The 21,094-nt window shown below is 32.8% G+C and overlaps 1 protein-coding gene across 1 annotated transcript in view; it reads right to left on the bottom strand.

Moving 5' to 3' along the window:
• Positions 1 to 17,516: 17,516 nt before the first annotated feature.
• The window catches only part of LOC143079894 (uncharacterized), a 79,452-nt gene continuing 75,874 nt past the window's right edge, over positions 17,517 to 21,094 (bottom strand). The window contains exon 14 of the mRNA XM_076255519.1: positions 17,517 to 20,962. Coding sequence (XP_076111634.1) covers positions 20,831 to 20,962 — 132 coding nt within the window. The 3' untranslated portion in view covers positions 17,517 to 20,830. The remainder of the gene's footprint in view (positions 20,963 to 21,094) is intronic.

Here is a 21,094-nt window from a genome sequence, read left to right as displayed (position 1 = left end):
AAAAATACATGATATATATTACAATGTTACATAAAGTTAAAATAAGGGATTCGGAAACAAGTGTGAAAAAACTTATATAAATCCGTCTCCCTGAACTTACTTTTGCCCATGGGATTTTTAAAAATCATTTTTCATAAAAGTATTACCGAAAAAGAAAATAATATTTCTACGCATAGAGAGAGAAGCAAGAGGTCCCCAAAGTGTCAACCACCGAAAGACGTCGTACCCTGTTACTCAAAATCTTATGACGCGACGTTATTGTTAACGTCACTGACGGCAAATATTCTTGTGTACTTTAGAAAAAAAACAAGCAGTAAACGGAAAATTGCGGATTTTTTCCTGGCACTGAAAGGGTTAAAGCTTCAAATACAATAAAGTTATCTCTTAATTTATCAAAGTTTCATGAGAGCCACTGAAAGTATTCTTGAGTTATTGTTCGAAAACTGGAAAATACCCCCCTTTTTAACCCTTCAGTGACACGACGAAATCGTGAAAATATACGTTCAGTGCCAAGGCATGTTTTTCCATTCAGACTGACTCTGTATTATGACGTTACAGTAACCAAACGTCATAGTGTAGGCTTACTGCAAGAAAGTGTTACCGGAAAAACGCGGGGAACATAAAAATTTACGGAAAAGTTCAAAAATTTATTTTTTTGCGAATAAGCATAGTTTTTATCGTATTTACATACATGAATACACTTCTTTTTTAACAAAGAGTTTTAAAGTCTTATTAAACTTATAATTGAACAAAAAATAAAAAATACATGTTTTGTTTTCAATAATAAAATCCGTGAACTACTGCTATTTAATTATATCGTCTTCCCTTATAATTATTCGCAGACAGCTTTTCCGTATACTTGTGCATTGTTCATGTACTATAGTGATTTATTTTGCAATTGAAAAGTGTTATGAACAACAATTACTGATAGAAAATGTAAAAATAACATGAATAAATTATAAACCGATGATATTCACGTAAATCTATAATACTAAAATTACGAGGTTCAATTTGTCAGCCGTCATTGGGTAAAAACGACAAATCAAAGAATTCAACTCTATATATAACTAATATAGGACAATGGTGAAAATTAAAAATTACACCACTCCAAACCCTTTTGTTTTCCACATAATTAATATTGCCAATAATTAACAAGTTCCGGGTCGAATCCGATACCGATACCAATAGTATATTCACCTGTTAGCTATTACCTTATCTGTACGTTCCGCATTTGACAGGCGCACCACCAAACGGTGTATTTAGGATTTTGCTATATATACGGGTCATAATCAAAGTCATCAAAGGGCTGACACTACTAAATTCAATCATTGTCAAATTGTTCCCTATTATAGTTTTATTCAGCAATCAGCAAGACTTTCTAAGATAACTAATATAGGACAATGCTGTTGATTAAAAAATACTCCATTCCTGGATAGCCAGGACCTTTTGTTTTCCAAATAATTAATATTACCAATAATTGATAAGTTTCAGATCGACGGGTTAAAACAGAAAGATTTGAAAGCAGAGAAATCTTTGTATCTTATAATCGACATGACTTTATCAGATGACAATAGTAATTACTAAAATAAGGCTTAGGCATAGTTATATACTTTAATTCAGTCACGGACACGCGATATCACGGGTGTGTACTTGTAATATTTAATAATGTTGATTCAGGTACTTGACCATTACTATCACGAACGTTTTGGTTGCCTTTCTTCTATTTGTGCATTCACGATGTTAATTTCATGTGGCTTTTGTGTCAATTTTCAATCATTTGTATATAAAAATAAGAAATGATTTCAAATGACAATGAATTTAACGCAGAAAAATTCGCTTCTGCGGTTCTTGCAAAATGTGATCGTCAGTAAATCTTGCAGGCATTTCGTTTACATTTTAAAACACAAGCGAACAATTCTACAATGAGCTCTTTAAATAACTAAAATTTAACTGTCGAGAGTGGAGAAATATCGTTATACTCGAGTTATAGTGTAGGAATCTGTTTCTCTAATGATTTTTATCCTTCTTTTTCAAAGATTTTCAGAAACTTGTGTTCTTTATATGCGACGTCATCAGGCATGGTCGCCTTTTTTCATGACGTCACAATAGGAAATTTCAGAAGAAAACAAAACATTTAGACGTCATAATCAAATTTCGACTAATCATTTGCCGAGAACAGATTTTTCACTAGTGAGGAGAAATATTTTTCTCACACTGGTCAGGAAATGTGAAAATAGCACAAAAATTAGAGAACATTAATTCTCCTTTCCTTGTACGATACATAGGCCTACTCATAGCGACGATATAAGAATATTGGAACATTAAATTGCTAAGTCAAGAGACCAGATGTTTTTAACCTTTACTTTGCCATAGGGGCTATTCGGCCTATTCAAAAACACTACCGTTGAGTGCCACGCTGAGGCCCAAAGGCCAACGGAATTTTGACGTTACGTAATAATAAGCATTACGTCATAGTGCCAGAGTGCTTGATTTGGAAAATGGCCGGCGTCAACGCAGTCGATTCGGGTTTTGCCGGGCACAGGGCAGAAGAAGATGAAGAACCAGAGTTTAACGTTACCAAACGGGGACCAATTATAAAGCCGGATAAAACTGGATTTTTACAAATGTTAATTATGTTCATCATCAAAACTACTTTATCCGTACTTTAAAAAATAATCTAACGAAAAAAGAAGATTTTCCTTCTTTGAATTTAAAAAAATATTCTAAAAAGAATTTCCCAGTTTATTCAACGTGCGCTTAAAGCAAGCGGCAGCACCTGATAGCTTAATTGGTACATGTTTGAAATTCTTTATATTCGGAAAATAAAAGAAAATGATGTCGCATTTTATTTTGTTTAGGAAAGTTTTTTGTTTTGTTTATACTACCTATAATAAAAAAAAAACATCAGTCCGAAACTTTAAATTGCCCTGTATCAACTCGTCAAAATATCTTCTCTCGTGTTTGTCGGTGTTTCTGTCTCCATGCACTATACGTTTACTGAATGAATTTGAATTTATATAAAAAGTGTCATTAGCTAAACAAAACAAAAGTATAAAAGGACAAACTGGCACACAAAATTTCGAATCACAATTAAACATGTTCTGATAACGTTTACAGGGTACATATTTTTGGAGAAAACTAAAAACATTAGATGACTCAATTATCTGCAAATATTCTTCAAACAATTCTTTTCTTTCTAATCAAAATTTGTAAAATCCAACATAATGTGCCTTCAAAATATATATTTTAAATGTGTTAAATATTTGAAACCAATAGCGTACATCCATTAAACCGAAAACAAACGATACAAAAATGGAAAAAAATAAAAAGAACGGGTCAACAAACACTGCCGCCCATAAATTGTATGGCTTGATCCCTACTATACAAATATTACTCCCAATTTGATAGTTAAACTTTTTTTTTCTAAGCAGAAATTGCGTAGCGTGAGATATATAAGTAATATTTTTTTACCCCTTTGTAATCATGTCAAATCAGCAACTGCATGTGGATGTTCAACATATGAGATCAAAAAGTGCGGAAGATATTAAAGAATCATACAAAACCGGTCCTACTAAAAAGCGCCCGAGAAAAGAAAAAGCTCCCGGGGAAGAAAATAAAGAGCCCGGGAGAAGTAAATAATAATATTTTATAACAATAAGTGTTTTCCTGAATAAAAATAAAATAAAAATCATTGCTTGTGTTGTCTAAAGTGTGAAGATAGTGTTGTTGCACTTTTACATTTTAGATTTCAAAATTGTATATAAAGTAAGTGAGACGTAAATATAAACAAGAGGAAAAAGAAACATCATAAATGATATTGTCTTTGATCAAAACGTATATTTCGTAATTAAAATAAATAACCAGTGCTCGAGGTCTAATATTCGCAACTGCATGATGACAACTGTTCAAAGATTTATTAAACACTCTTGAATTGCTATTGGAAAATCGTGGAAAGGTTTCAACATGCCGGTCACAAAAAAAAACATTTTATAAATCTTCAGCATAAGCTGTGATCCATTATTATCTGTCTTTCGAAATAGTATTCATATATTATTGTTTAAATTGAAACATTCATACTTGTTTTTGTGCTTTATTACTAATGTCTATTATCTGAATTTGCAAAATACTTGTCCTCAATTAAAAAAAATCAATGTGCAAAACTTATTTCATCGACACAAAGACATAAAAGATAGTTTCAAATTAAACCATTTCAAAGACAGTTTTTGAGAAAATACTATTAAATATTAAGAGCTGCATGGGATAAAAATCGACCGAATGCAAGTGCTTGTATATGTGCATGTATATAAGACTCAATTTAAGACTTTGTTTGATTTTGGAACACTCATGATCAAATACGAAAAAGAAGATGGATTTTGGACTGTTAGTAGGGTTCTTATAACAACCCAGTTTTCAAACACTTACAGACTTTCTGTAGATTAACAGATGTATTGATATGCATTTGCATAAGATCGATTTCTTTCCGACGTAGCTCAATTTTGATACATTTATGTACTTCTTTCTGAACATGCATAATTAGTCGCAACATGTTTCTAAATTAAATTTTTAATTCTCATCTCACTAGGAACAAAAAAAGGTTGGAGCCGATAGAGTTAGTGTCAGGATATATCTTGCTCACTATCTATAATACTAAAATTACGAGGTCCAATTTGTCAGCCGTCATCGGGTAAAAACGACAAATCAAAGAATTCAACTCGATATATAACTAATATAGGACAATGGTGTAGATTAAAAAATACTCCATTCCTGGATAGCCAGGACCTTTTGTTTTCCAAATAATTACTATTTCCAATAACTGATAAGTTCCAGGTCGACGGGTTCAAACAGAAACAATTGAAAGCAGAGAAAACTGTGTATCTTATAATCGACATGACTTATCAGATGACAATACCAATTACTAAAATAAGGCTTAGGCATAGTTATATACTTTAATTCAGTCACGGACCCGCGATATCACGGGTGTGTACTTGTAGTATATAAACTTTTTTGTACATGTATATATATATATATATATATATATATATATATATATATATATATATATATATATATATATATATATATATATATATATATATATAATATATAAAGAGAAAAGAGCACGAAGAAAATCGTTCTGCATTTAAGCCCAAACAAAAACGGTACCCTAGACAACAAAAATAAACCCCGAGTAATGAAATTTTAATAAAACGACAAAAAGACATAGAACGAATCTTCAAAAACTACCCAAAAACTGAAGACTGAGTAACAAAAGCCCTTTACCGAAACAGAAAGGATGGCAGATACTGCTCCACATGTACCCGCTGTTGCATGTATCTCTAACTTATATAAAATAAATTGATAAGTTTTACTAAGATAGATTCTAAAAGTTATGGCACTGATTTTTCAAAACGAGGCCGTGGATTCAAGCTTTGCGCCTGGTCAAACTTAAAAACTTTAAAATTGGTATTTGCTGCTTTTCCGCTAAGCACGGGCTGTTTAGGAGTAAAGAAATTCTGTTCGTCCAGGAGTCAAAATTATTTGTTCGGGTATGGTATCTTGCTTTACAACAGACTTTTAGACTTATTTTATGAACTAGCATGTTAAATATAAACTGACCCAGCGAGTCGGTCTAGTACAAAGCTTAGTAAGTATTCAAATCTCATATAACATCTCATCGTCATAAATATACATGCATTAAACCTACATGTACCACTGTAAAAAAAAATGTTCGCGTTTATTTTTGAAAGAATGATTTTTTTTTTTTTTTTTTATCAAAAATCAGTTCAAAATGTTGCATTAGAAAATCAAAGGGAAGCTGTCAAAAAGTTTTATCCGCGTATTATTGTAACCTACACACCGTTAGAAATATGCCAAATTTCAATAAAAGATATATATAAAAAATGAAATGCTTTCATTTTAAACTTTGTGGTCGAACTTCTCTAAAATCGCCAGATTTTGACTAAATTAATTACCGGCGATACATTCGTTATCTACGTTCATATGCATAGATATGGACATTTCAACACCCTTAAGTACCTTATACACAATTCGGCCGCGCCTCAGGGTCTACTTGGATACTTCAGGGTGTTAAAATATCCGGATATGAACGTTCATAACTGATAATCTCAGTATGGCAAAGAAAATAAATGATAGACAATAATGAAAGCGAACTAAATTATGATAGCTAAACTAAAGGTGCATTCACGCGATACGATTTTCCATTCAATTTTCATTCGATTTTTACCTGTGCACCTGCTTTCGACTAAAATCTGAAGTCGAAAGTCAAGTCGAAACGGCGTTTTGAAATCGAAACGTACGCTATTTCCATTCGACGTTTTGATTGGAATCGGACCGTGTGAACGCCAAATCGACTTAATTTATCAGTCTATTGAAAAAATCAAGCTTATAAATTTAATCGACAATATTCCGATTTTCGCATCATTCTAAACGTTTTTAAATCGTAAAGGAAACATATTCATCTTTTGTTCATAAACCTGGCCACCGTTTTACAAAGCCATTTAAACCTTAGAAAGTCTATGTGTCATTAGTGACAACCATCGTTTATAAATCTTAGGTTTTACAACCGTTTCACAAAGCCGTCGTAATTAATGATCGTGAATAATAGGTAAATCCTGGCATAACTTACTACTGCTATATTATCGTGTACTTGGCTGGGGGACTATGGTTAGACCAAGTTACGGAAAAGGTGATGTGGTTCCTATAAATGATAAGAACTGGCGGACTTACATGGCGTTAATAGGGCGACAAGTGCTAGTAAATGCAATACATCCCTTAGCACTTCCAAAGTCAGGAGGAGGGGCATTGGATGAATTTGCCTGTTCAAGAATTACAAAAAAATAAGGAAGTGTTTCATACACAGGCGCTTGCATGTTTCTATCCATGGGAAGACCCACTATCAACATATCTCCAAAGGATGACGAGGGGCCAGCATTTGTTTGTCGTGAGCAGTTCCGTGCATTGAATGTGCAAGCCGTATATGATGCAAATCTTAAGTATTAATTCACTTTTAACTCAACTTATTTCCTTCCCGGCTTATTATCAGTATTACTTTTTTTTTAAATAATTCCCCAAATAATATACATATTTACAAATGTATAAATTGCACCTATTTTGAAAAAAAAAATTCACCTACGTTTTTTTTATTATTTCGACAAAAGTTTCCTTTCTGTGTTTATTTTGTAGAGGTATCATTGTTAACACCAATTTAATTTTGAATTTTGAAAAAAAATGTTTGTCGAGTGATGAAATTAGTTCGTGTTTTTTGTTTTTAAACATGCGTATAAATTCCAAGTTTCATAATTATGTCAGTGACATTGTAATTGAGTATTTTGAGTGACAAATCTCTGAAAAGATATATGTTTTTTCGTTTGGCATGCGGTTAGATATGTTTTTCTGACTTCATCTTCAAATAGCGAACTGTTATAAGGGGCAAACATTGCCAATAACGCGAAATCAAGACGTTTCAGAGAGAATTGTTTATAATTGCGTTATAGATAAAAAAACGAATTCCAAAAGAAATAAAAGCTACAGAAAAACAATAAACAGCAATCACAAAATCAATGATGTTTGTAAATTTTATAAAGTATGCATTTAGTATATAAGAAGATATGGTATGATTGACAAGAGTGCACACGCTGAAATGTCTCGCCTTCTTTACTAATCACTGATATTATGTTGATAGTCCTAAAAATAAAGCTTTATTACAACTGTCACACAAACTTAACATTTACCAAGAAAACTAAAATTTGACCAATGAACCATGAAAATGAGGTCCAGGTCAGATGAACCATGCCAGGCAGGCATGTACAGCTAACAGTTCTTCCATACAACAAATATAGTTGACCTATTGCTTATAGTTTAAGAAAAATAGACCAAAATACAAAAACTTAACACTGAGCGATGAACCATGAAAATGAGGTCAAGGTAAAATAAAACCTGCCCGACTGACAAATAGATCATAAAATAGTTCGACACAACAAATAGTGTTGACCTATTGCATATAACTAGTATATATTTGTTTAGGGGCCAGCTGAAGGACGCCTCCGGGTGCGGGAATTTCTCGTTGCATTGAAGACCTGTTGGTGACCTTCTGCTGTTGTCTGCTCTATGTTGGGTTGTTGTCTCTTTGGCACATTCCCCATTTCCATTCTCATTTTTAGTACTAGAAAAAAACAAAAAAACAAATTTACTTTAACCACTGAGTCATGAAAATGAGGTCAAGGTCAAATGACACCTGCCAGTTAGACATGTACACTATATAATCATTCCATACACCAAATATAGTACACCTATTGCATACAGTACAAGAACAACAGATCAACAACACAAAAAAACTAACAATAACCACTGAACCATGAAAACGAGGTCAAGGTCAGATGGCACCCGTCAGTTGGACATGTACACCTTACAGTCCTTCCATACACCGAATATACTAGACCTATTGCTTATAGTATCCGAGAATGGACTTGACCACCAAAACTTAACCTTGTTCACTGATCCATGAAATGAGGTCGAGGTCAAGTTCAGGCATGAGGACGTTGCAAGGTACGCACATACCAAGTATAGTTATCCTATTACTTATAAGAAGAGATAATTTAACATTACATGAAATTGAGATTAAGGATATTGGACATGTGACTCATCCATATGCAAAGTATGAAGCATCCAGGTCTTCTAACTTCTAAAATATAAAGCTTTTAGAAAGTAAGCTAACGCCGCCGCCGCCGGATCACTATCCCTATGTCGAGCTTTCTGCGACAAAAGTCGCAGGCTCGACAAAAACGAATATCAAAGAATAACGAACAGACGAGTTAACAATTATACATCACCGTATGGCCTTCAACAATACATATAGTTATCTATAAAATGCCTGGAAATGGCAACATTTTCAAACAAGAAAACTAACGACCTGAATTATGTTCAAATAATAAACATAAAACAATATGATAAATAGTAACGAAATTAAGTTCTTCTGATAAAAATTGTTCAATTGACATGAAACTAGAAATCCGCCCGTATCTTGTTATGTAATAACAGTATACCAAATATCCAATTAACTGCTTCTAACATTACAGGCAATCATAATTTTATGGTAGTTTACCGATGTTAAAATCTCATAAATCGGTAATATAAAAGACAATTCAAGGTAACAAACATTTAAAAAAAATAATTAAATAAGGTTGCATAGAAACGAAGAAACAATAATTAGCTAGGCAGGGGTAAATCAAATTAAAAATAACCGTATATTATCACATTTATTGAATTAATACTAACATCAAAAGAAAGTAACACATTGTTTTTGATTATGTCTGAGCATATAAGATATTAAGTACGCAAAACAAAGAGGCACCAACGAGCCTGAGTCGCTCACCAAGGTATTTGTGCATAACCAACAAAGGACACTCTCCAACTTTGTACAAGACAAGAGTAGAATTCATCACAAAAATCTCTGTTTTGTTAATTTTGTATTGCTGATGATTTAGTCTGTTTTGTTTCTAAACAACATAATAGGATGAAAAAGATCCTCATTTTGGCATTCATAATGCGTGACAGCCTTCTATTAATAAAATTTGACTTGTAAGTAGATCTTGACTTGCTGATCATTAATGGGATTTAGAGTGTCCGTATCGTCTACCAAAGACTCATTAGTTACGCTGAAATCCAAAAAAAAAAATAAATAAGGCCAAATAAAGTACGAAGTTGAAGAGCATTGAGGACCAAAATTGCCAAATACAGCTAAGGTAATCTATTCCTGAGGTAGAAAAGTCTTAGCTTTTCAAAAACTCAAAATTTTTGTATAAAACAGTTAATTTATAAATATGACCATATCAATGATAATTCATGTCAGCACAGAAGTGCTGACTACTAGACTCGTGATACCCTCGGGGAATTAAAACTCCACCAGTAAAAGTCAATTACAGCAAATAGGAGTCGTCGGACGATTTCTCTCCATTTGTCGTAATGGTAGATCTTGTCTTGCTGATCATTTCTGCTGCGTATGTACGTTTCTATAGATCTTTTATAATTGTTAATCATAAGATACATGTATAAGGCAAAAAAAATGACAAAAAACGTCATCAATGGGCAAACCCTCAAATAAGGATTCGACTGACGATTTGGATCCTGTATAGACTTATTTGTAGTAACTTATCTCGCTGATAATTTTGAAATATGAAATTTACTTCTATCAATGATAGTTTTTAACATAATAGGCACAAAATGGGAAACAAATAGTCCTCTTTATCGTGTTTATATTTTAGGGGAAAAACTCTTATAAGAAGTCGTCTGACATTTTTGACGTTTATATGGACAATTGGTAGAGCTAAACATTCTGCTCATGTCAGATTTTCAATATTTATAATATTTATGCCCGCGTCACACTGTCCCGATTTTTATATACGATGGACACCCGAATGCGAAAATTGTAAGTTTGTACGAAGTTGGTCCTGATCTCGTTAAAATACCAAAAAGTGACCGAAGCAAGTACGATGAATAACGAAGTCTATACGATGGTGCCGAAATTATATACGATAGCAAAAGATGGACATACGAAGGTTAACCGAAGACGGGTATTTAAGCTTCATACCTCAGCCGAAGCCTACAAGATGGTATACGAAGGCTACACGATGGATTACGATGATGGCGCGATGGCCATACGATGTCTAAAAGATACGAACAGAATTTCGACAACATATAATTTCTGTACAAGTCTGCCATGCATGGCGGGAAATCGATGTTTTTGTCTAATTCTTATAAAACTTAGTTTATTATCTCCTCGCCTACTACATGTAAGTTGCGTGTACATAAAATTGTTATGGACACTCTAGAACCAAAATGCTTAAAACTTGGTATGGTGTTACTCGTTAAGAATATCTTAAGCGCTATTGACTTTAAAGTTCAAAGGTCAAGGTCACAGTGGCAGTTGTAATACAAGGCAATATCACCCTTGTGGACACTCTAAAACCAATATGCTTCAAAAGATTTTAACCACATTTGGTATATTGTTCCTCCTTGTAATGATCCGACATTTTTTACGTTCAAGGCCAAAGGTCAAGGTCATGCAGATGGACTTGTTTTTTCTCCTTGAAATAGCATAATACACAGGAAATTGGTTGCTCATTTTTTTTACCTGCTGGTTCTAAAGACAATATTAAAGGTATTTCCAGTTACTGAATGTTTTGGTTGATTTCTAAAAAAATAGTTTATGTATCAAATATGCATATTCAATTTACCATTTTCTGCATGTGTCATATACAAATATAGTGTCAATATTTGTCCCCAATATGCTACATACGAGGGGATGCCACGCTCGGCATTGCCTTGTTTGAACTGTAAAATGTGTGCAATAGTCTGAATAATCACCCATAATTATGCCCATGTTTACTGATCTATCTTAAAGGTAAGGTAATGGGTTCGTTGATCCCTTTTATTCAAAAAGAGCTCTTTCCAGGAGAATATCATAATAATATAGACAAAAGGAAGGATGTGGGGAAAGCAACAAATGCGGCAAAATATGACATATAGAAAAAACAAAATGGTTATGGAGTAAACATTCGTGTGACAACAACTCAGACGATACATAAAAAATCAGAATACTGAAGAAAAAGTTGGTTTCCCTATATACGTGTACCTGCAGTGTTGGTGTTCGAGGCGTGTTTATGATTTTCATTATGTTACTTGATATGAAAAATTGACAAAAAATAATATTTTACTTGTAAATCCTGAGCTCCATGTTTTGTGAACGTCTTTCTTAACTGTCGTATTAGACTGACCAGTGCATATCGCGCATGGCACTTTAAATGTAAATGTACATAAAACTGGCTACGGTTACATGGAAATGTACGGAAGCCGATAAGGGCCATTCAAAAAAAATATTTTATGTCGTAATTACGACATAGCATGTCGTAATTTCGACATAACATGTCGTTATTACGACATCGCTATGTCGTAATTTCGACATAACATGTCGTTATTACGACATCGCTATGTCGTAATTTCGACATAACATGTCGTTATAACGACATCGCTATGTCGTAATTTCGACATATCATGTCGTTATAACGACATCACTATGTCGTTATAACGACATCGCTATGTCGTAATAACGACATCGCTATATATAAAAGAATATGTATTATGATTGCCATGAGATATTAACTCCTATACGTCATCATAATGCTCCCAATAATTAGAAAAGCCCCCGCATAGTCAGCTATAAAAGAGGGAGGAAAGATACCAGAGGGAGAGTCCCCGAAATGCTGTGTTGCAGACAGTGTTATTATTCAATTATTAGCTCCCTTGGTAAAACTCCAAATTTCATATTCAATGCATTTTATTGTTAAATAATTTACATGAAGCTTAATAAGTATATATTTGTTAATTGCATAGCTTTTGCAATTTGAATTCATTGGTTCAAGATATTTATTTATATTGTAAAGTTTAATATTTGCATCGTTGCAAAATCTTTGGATACCTTCTTTGAATACCTTCAGTGAGAAACTTATATATTTTATAAAATACAATTGAGGTTAATTAATTAACGTTATGTCAAATGGCTATAAAGGCAGATTAGGTTAATAATTGTATGTGAATATGCGAGCCTAACTTGCCAGCCAAGCATCCCATCTCCCTCAAAATAAGCGCATACTACATGGCTTCTTGTAATAAGGGTGAATTAAAGTGTCAATTGCTCTAATGCTACTTTCAAACGTTGGGCACGATATTCCTACAACACGTTACACTTAAAAAATGCGACGTCGAAGAGGGTCTTTGACTTCGATTAATTTTTGCAAGTTTTATTCGGTTTTTTATATTGTTGGTTGATTCTGGTTCTGTTCGTTTTGTAAAGTCATTTTATCAATAAATTACCTCGAGTTGTGGAAATCGATATAATAATGTTTACCCTTTAAGTTATTTCAACTTAAAATGCAGTACTGTAATGTAATGTAGGAAGGAAAGATGGGACGGAAGTACATGTAGACGGTTTTCACATTTATCATAGGATGTTTAACTTTCAAGTTGCATATCATCTGTCATTGTAAAATTTCTATATCTTAATTCATCCCCAATACAAATATATCTGACACTCTGCAAGTAAATCGAACATTTTTACCGTTGGTTAAATTTGAATAGAATTGTATTTTCCCTGACACATAAGTTGTCGAAATACACCCCTTCAATTACTTGAACCTTGGCTTGAGAATTATTTCCCAAGTCATCTTCAGATATATACATTTTAAAATATAGTAATCTACTCCTGGGTCGTCCGCGAAAACGGCAAATTAAAATATAATCCCGTTTTTTTTTTAATTCGATGAAACGGTTTTCGTTGCTGTTTGGGATTCGTCTTTCAATTACCTCCATTTCATGCACAAGTTTATATTGACGAAAAGTTTCGGCTTCGCTAGAACAGGAATTACTTTCATCACGAAATAGCAGGACAAATCGCGAAGTAAAACATTCCGTGAACTGGTATTAATTGTTTTGATATTGGTGATTGCACCTAACTGAAGTGACGACTTCAAATGATCTATTTCGGAGTCCTCTCGTAACATAAATTTCAATTTATTCTATAAAATGGGATTTTCCCCCCATTTCCAAATTCTTTTAAATAAATCGTTAAAAGCTATACAATTAATAAAAATTGCAAATTTAACCTGTGTCGAACCTATTTCCCCGGGCGGAGTCTTTAGCAACATGCACTATTTTTTTTTCCGGCAGCAATCATTAACATCTTTCTCCAAATTTCATAACACGATTTGTTTTAATTATCATAAACATTTAATTGAAACTTTAGCACATTTAACGTCGGAAATTAGCGTCTTTAGGATTTTAGACGTTTTCAGACATTTTGAAAAAATGGCTACCGTTTTGTAATGTATGGAAGCATTTTATTCCTTTAAGACCCAAATATGTAGTTAATAAGGAAAGAATCTTGGCATTTTTTACTCTTCGTATATCTAACTTTTGTTTTGATCAATTATAAAAAAAAATACGCCTTAACTGCTTTGAAAAATGAAATATCAACTTGGACAAAATGGCTACCGTTTGAAAAACGACTGTGGAGAGAAGATTTTATTGAATCAGCAATATTTGAACTCAAATGAGACAAATATTTGTACTTTTGTTAGACAATATTATTGTCTTACTATTTTTATTCATTTTCTACTATAATATGCAGTCGAGTCAAATGAAATTTGGTAAAATAACGGCTTTAACGCCACAAAGAACCGACACATGTTGTTGTTCCTGTCAAGAATCAATAAGATCAGAGAATAAGAAATAGGATCACTATACATAAGAGTTAAAACAGTTTTTCATAAATGTAAAGTTGGATGGGGACATCCGTTTTTTTCACATAGCTTTCTTTTTTTAATCCTCAAATATACTAGATATTACTTAGGAGGTGATCAAGAGCTGTAAAACATAATTCAAAACATATATTGATTTTGTTTTAATACTGGTTCGTGTTTTTTTAACATTTTTATTTTGTTTTGCGGATGAAATTTCGCAGATTCTGTTTTAAAGCCTAGGGGTTGTAGGAACATCGCGCACGCCCAACGTTTGAAAGTAGAAATAGAGCTATCAATACTTCAATACACCCTTATACCAAGAAGCCATGTAGTTTGCGCTTATTTAAAGGGAGATGGAAAGCTTGGCTTGACTTGGTTGTACAATTTCAGTCCTCTAATAATTCCACTTTTCATTCTTCCAACGTGTGTGACTGCATAGCTATTCTACGACCGGTAACTTGATAATCTAAACGACTTTGTTTGACTGTACAGTCCTACCACTATGGGCCATGTTAATCTAATTTCGTATCTATAACATATATAAGTTTCTCATTGAAGGTATCAAAAGAAGGTAACCAAAGATTTTGCGACGATGCAAATATTAAACTTTACAATATAAATAAATATCTTTAACCAATGAATTCAAATAGCAAAAGCTATGCAATTAACACATATATACTTATTAAGCTTCATGTAAATTATTTAACAATAGAATACATTAAATATGAAATTTGAAGTTTTACCAAGGGAGCTAATAATTGAATAATAACACTCGTCTGTCTGCCACACAGTATTTCGGGGACTCTCCCTCTGGTAGCTTTCTTCCCTCTTTTATAGCTGACCATGCGGGGGCATTTATAATTATCGGGGACATTATGATGACGTATAATTGTTAATTTCTTTGTCATTTAGTCTCTTGCCAATCATAATACATATTCTTTTAAATATAGCGATGTCGTTATTACGACATAGCTATGTCGTTAAAACGACATAGTGATGTCGTTGTTACGACATGATATGTCGAAATTACGACATAGCGATGTCGTTATAACGACATTTTATGTCGAAATTACGACATAGCGATGTCGTAATAACGACATGTTATGTCGAAATTACGACATGCAATGTCGTAATAACGACATAAAATATTTTTTTTGAATGGCCCTTATCGGCTTCCGTAGAAATGTAACAATAATAAAAATATTATTGTTACATTGGAACCTAAATGCCGGAATGCATGGTTGGGTAAGGACTTGTTTAATTACGAATGTAACAATAATTATTGAGGCTACGGTTACATTGCGTTATTGTTACATGAAAAAAAGCAATGTACGATGGGACTAGTAATATGTACTAAATAATAAAAGTTGAGGACATTTATTACATACATTTATAACATACAATATATTTACTGTAATTTTTTATTTACAATGACAATTTCTACAAATCCAGTAAGTTGTTTTAAAGTCCGACACATTTTCGATGAACGAAATTACGTCCTCCACGGATACGTGTACATACAGAATTTCTTAGTATTAAAGTTACAATTAGCAAACTTTGCTTTTGATTATTAATTTGCGTCAAGTTATAACATGTTATAAAGCTGTATGAAATATATGTCTTGATATTGTTTCAGTTTCGTTTAAAACGCATCCCAAGTTTTATTTTTTTCACCATAAACAAAATTGGTCCAAAGTATAATGACAGTAATAAGAGTAGGTGTGCAGTTAAATACTTTAAAAAAGTGAAACCATTGAACTATATTTTTCGCCTTTGACAGTCACACTCCTAATCTTGAATAGTATCTTTAAGAACATCAAAACCATTAATACGTAGTAAAACTATTCAAGTTGTACACCATTTGTTGAATAATAATATTTTATTATTTATCAGTATTGAATTACAAGTATTGTTTAGTACATATGAAAGAATGAAGCAATACAACTATAGAAGATTTAAGTTTAATCAATCTAGCGTACATTGCTGTTTTTCATGTAACAATAACGTAATGTAACCGTAGCCTCAGTAATTATTGTTACATTTGTAATTAATCGGTTCCTCACCCAACTTTGCATTCCGGCAATTAGTCTCCAATGTAACAATAATATTTTTTTTATTGTTACATTTCCATGTAACCGTAGCCAGTGCCTTAAATGTATTTTAACGCGAAAATTAAAATTGAGAATGGAAATGGGGAATGTGTCAAAGGGACAACAATCCGACCAAATAAAAAACAACAACAGAGGGTCACCAACAGGTCTTACATTTAGCTGGATTTATTGCCGTCGTAGTTCCATCTTGTCGCCTTCGTACTTTTATTCGATGGCAACCCGACGGGATTACGAGGTCTTCACGAAGTCGTGTTGCCATCGTAAGACCTTCGGGTATCTTCGTGATTCATTCTTGTAGACATCGTAATGTCAAAACTGCCCGATGGAAACGATGGAAACACGAATGCAATACGACGTGCAAAGATGCATTACCGGTGACATTACGATGGTGAGGATGGTGATACGAGCTCAATACGAACCTCAACATCGGACGCACCTTCGGGGATTTTTTAACATGTTAAAAAATTTAGAACCCTTCCCGAAGTTGTCCCCGAAGGCTAGAAAAAGTGGCCGATGGTTCTACGATGGTTAAAGATGGCACTACAAATAGCTCGATCTGGATACGATCAGTCCCGATTTTGAAAATTTCCATTATCGTGTTGCCATCGGCGTAAAAATCGGGACAGTGTGACGAGGGTATAACGGTTTTCGGAATAGTTTACAAAACATTTACATGTAGATATACCATTATGTTCCATTTTTAGCGATATCAGCCATCTTGGGTAGCAGTCATGGTCATTGGACACTTCTGTTAAATAATATAACCCAATGATGAGTGTGGTCAAGTTTAATTAAATTTGGCCAATAAGTGTTTAGAGAATATATTTGTAAAAATTGAGAGACGACGTCGACGGACGACGGCAAGGGATGAAAATAGCTCACTAAGCCCTGTGGAGAAGGTGAGCTAACAATACCAAAATCAGATGGATTTTGAGATTAGAATTGGATTTATATCAAACTTTAAAACGAATACTACATTATATCAAATCCATATGTTTCAGTAGTGTCGGAAGCTAAATAGAATGACACAAATAAAATATATTGGTGCGTTACTAACTAATATTTTTAGATTATTTATGTTTTTTTAATCGAGATGCAATTTCTCATTCTCATCACATCAATGATTGCTAACACAATTTTCACCGTTTTGAAAGCTCTATTTTAGTGTTACAATACATATATACAGACAGTCATGTGTAGCAGATTTATGTAAAAAGGGATATTTTGAGTTTGTGAGAAACTAGATTTGTTATGTCGGTTCAGCATATATAGATAGCACAGTCATCCCAAAAACTTTTTGTATAGTTCACGCTAAACTGTTTTGAATGGTTGACACTCTATATATATATATTAGATATGATTAAACGCAGTTGCTTCGTACCTTAGAAACTAGCGATAGCTTTCATTTCCATTCGAGTCGACTGAGAATGAAAATAAACACATAAAAAGATAAAAAAAAAATAAAAAAAATACACATAATACCAATAATAAAAAAGTTCATCATATATGTTTTCCAAAAAAATACATAAACACAGCAAACATTCACAGAAAAGAACATAACTCATATACATATTAGGAGACAAAAAAAAATCGATTCCATTTTATTTGTGTCATGTGTTAAATTTAAAGATATCAACGAAGGCATTTATAAATATCAAACACGAGAAGTTGTTATCATTTCTCTTAGAAAATGAGTCTAAAGCGCTTTTGTTTTCGCTGTTAAAAGAAACAGTTGAAGAGCTATATATACCGAAAAGGACCTCAAAAATAGCATCTATGGTCAATTGTGATTAAAAGAAGATAAAAAAAATAGTTTCTTAATATTTTTTTGGTTAACAATTAGACAATTTTAAAAAGGTTATAGCTATAAATTATATCAGCACAAATGTACTAACTACTGCATCGTTGAAATGCATTTAAAAAACGCACTTAAGGAGGTACGAAAATGTACAAATATTTCGGCAAAATTCTAAACGTTTTTAATTTTATCAAAATTTATATAAAATACAATATTAGTTGTTACTTAATGATATGGTACAAAAATCAACCAAAAACAATCGATTCGTTTTGACCCCAGACGCCTTTTAAAATGTTTTTATCATGTTAAAAACTCCAAATTATCTCCCTTTGGTGTAAAACTGACATCTTTTGGCATTAAAATTAAAATACCTTTTAAACTCATCGGTGACCTATATTTTTTTATTATTTCTTTCAAGTAAGCTGTCCTTAATCTAAACAATTGTAAAATTCATGCAATTTCTGTAATTAAGCTCCTTTTTTTTTTTTTAGATATTACCTCTATTTCTCCTATTGGTTCGACAGAAAAAATGTACCTTAACATAAATGCATGCTTCTTTCGAAGCCAGATTTTGAACTTAAATGAACGGAACCCCATTTTTGCATTTTATTTTTTCATTAAGTTAAACTATATGATAAACTCAAAAAGAAGATGTGGTATATTAATTGCAAATGAGACAATTACCCACAAGAGACATAGGACAGAACCTAAAAACGAGAGGCCACCGTACGGCCTTCAACAATGAGCTAAGCCCATACCGCATAGTCAGCTATAAAAGGCCCCGAAATGACAATGTAAAATGATTCAAACGAGAAAACTAACGGTCTAATGTATGTACAAAGAATTAACGAAAAACAAATATGTAACACATAAACCAACGATAACCACTGAATTACAGGCTCCTGGCTTGGGACAGACACATACATACAGAATGTGGCTGAGTTAAACATGATAGCGGGAACCCTCCCCTAACCTGGGACATTGGTGTAACAGTTGAACATAAGAACTATAACAATCAGTTGAAAAAGGCTCAACTCACCAGATTGATAAAAATACAATTACTACAAATACATGTGGACGTGGCCATGAACTTGTACATCCGAACAACTAAAAGACACTAAGTACAGATCTGAGAGAACTCGCAATTACTGACTGCTACATTGTAGTTCAAAATTCAGAGTTCATTTGTAGAAAGAAATAACGAAATCCTATATTTAAAAACAAATGATGTATTACTTAGAGACCCCTTAATACACTTCATGCGTACGAAGCGTATGTCTGTTTCCGCTTTCATTCGGAATTCAAAAAGCCAATAACTTATCACTTGTATGGTAGTCGCTTATAATTCTATTTATTGGTTAGAGCAAAACAATTGTTGAAGGCCGTACGGTGACCTATAGTTGTTAATGTCTGTGTCATTTTGTTCTCTTGTGGACAGTTGTCTCATTGGCAATCATTCGTATCACATCTTCTTTTTTTATAAACAGACATAATTAAGAAGTAATATGTCAAAAATTGGGGTACAACATTCAATATTGTAGAATAATCTGAATTACTATAAAACCGATAATATTTCAACAACAAAAAAATCAAATCACATATATACACTCTAAAGACAAAGTACATGAGCATAAACACTGATAAAAGAAAAACAAGAATACAAAGGCGGGATGTATAAGTACCGAACCACGCCAAAAGTATAAAACGATAATGGATTTACAGGTAATATAAAATGTACAAGGACAAATAAAATATCCACTATAACACAATATCTGTTGTGAGGTTTTTACGAAATTTTTATCAACAAGGTCTTGTTATTTTCCAAAAAACGTTTTTAGAAAAAGGACGAGACGTTCTTTGACACATCATTGGCTCATCAACGTTTTGCTCAGTCCCTAGTGACAGGCTCATACGGTTTAAGGAGTGTTTTTAAGGACGCCAATACCTCTCCTGATCTATGACAGTGGTTTAATAGCACAATATAAGAACAAAACAGAAAATTCAGTTGAAAGGGCTCTTCTCGTGAGATCATAATGGGCAAAGTACATATCTGAGAGTAATTGGTCTTACTGTAGACTCATTAGGTTAATTAAAGGTTGATGGCATTTATTAAATTAAATCGACTGGTTAAATAGGTTGAAAGACGTCAGAATAGACTTTAAACAATGCCCAAGCATAAGTATTGACAAAATTAGGACTCTACGTATAAATAAATCCTTTACCATACATATTTTGTTGTGACTTATTGAAAACAAAATCAAATTACAACCGATAAGAACAGTATTCAAATACCTTATTACAACACTTTACACAGTTTAGGCGATGGTGACATTATTTCAGAGCAGCATTCCTTCAAATCCAGCTGATGAAAATATACATAATAGCTTTACTTTAGAAGGAGTAAGCATTTTCGTCGTTTATTTTGATTAACCACAAGTTGTAAAACGGAGAATGCAGATCTTTGATACTTAAAACAAAACACGTGTATCACTATTAAAAAAAATATGTGGTGTTGTAATAAGCAGAACTTCTTGTATTTGTGAAGCGTTACCTCATTGGCAATAAATGTTCTTCAAATATACATATTCATGATATCATATTTGCTTTTGTCATGGTCTCTGAATATACACTTCCCAAATAACCCAAAAAAACAATGCAATAAATGGTAAAAACTTAACAATTAACAAAATTAATTCGGTATAGTCAATTCCCATTTTCTCATCCGGTCTCAAAGTAAACACCTGAAATTAAAATAATAATAACATTATTATAATAGTACAATACAAAAATGATGTGTCTAAGAACACGTTTGCCTTGACTAAATCTTGCAATTTTCTTTGTTACATAGACATAACTCACGACATGACTAACAA

Source organism: Mytilus galloprovincialis, chromosome 6 (genome assembly GCF_965363235.1).
Source record: "Mytilus galloprovincialis chromosome 6, xbMytGall1.hap1.1, whole genome shotgun sequence".
Classification (NCBI taxonomy): domain Eukaryota; kingdom Metazoa; phylum Mollusca; class Bivalvia; order Mytilida; family Mytilidae; genus Mytilus; species Mytilus galloprovincialis.
This window is presented reverse-complemented; position numbering and strand designations above follow the sequence as displayed.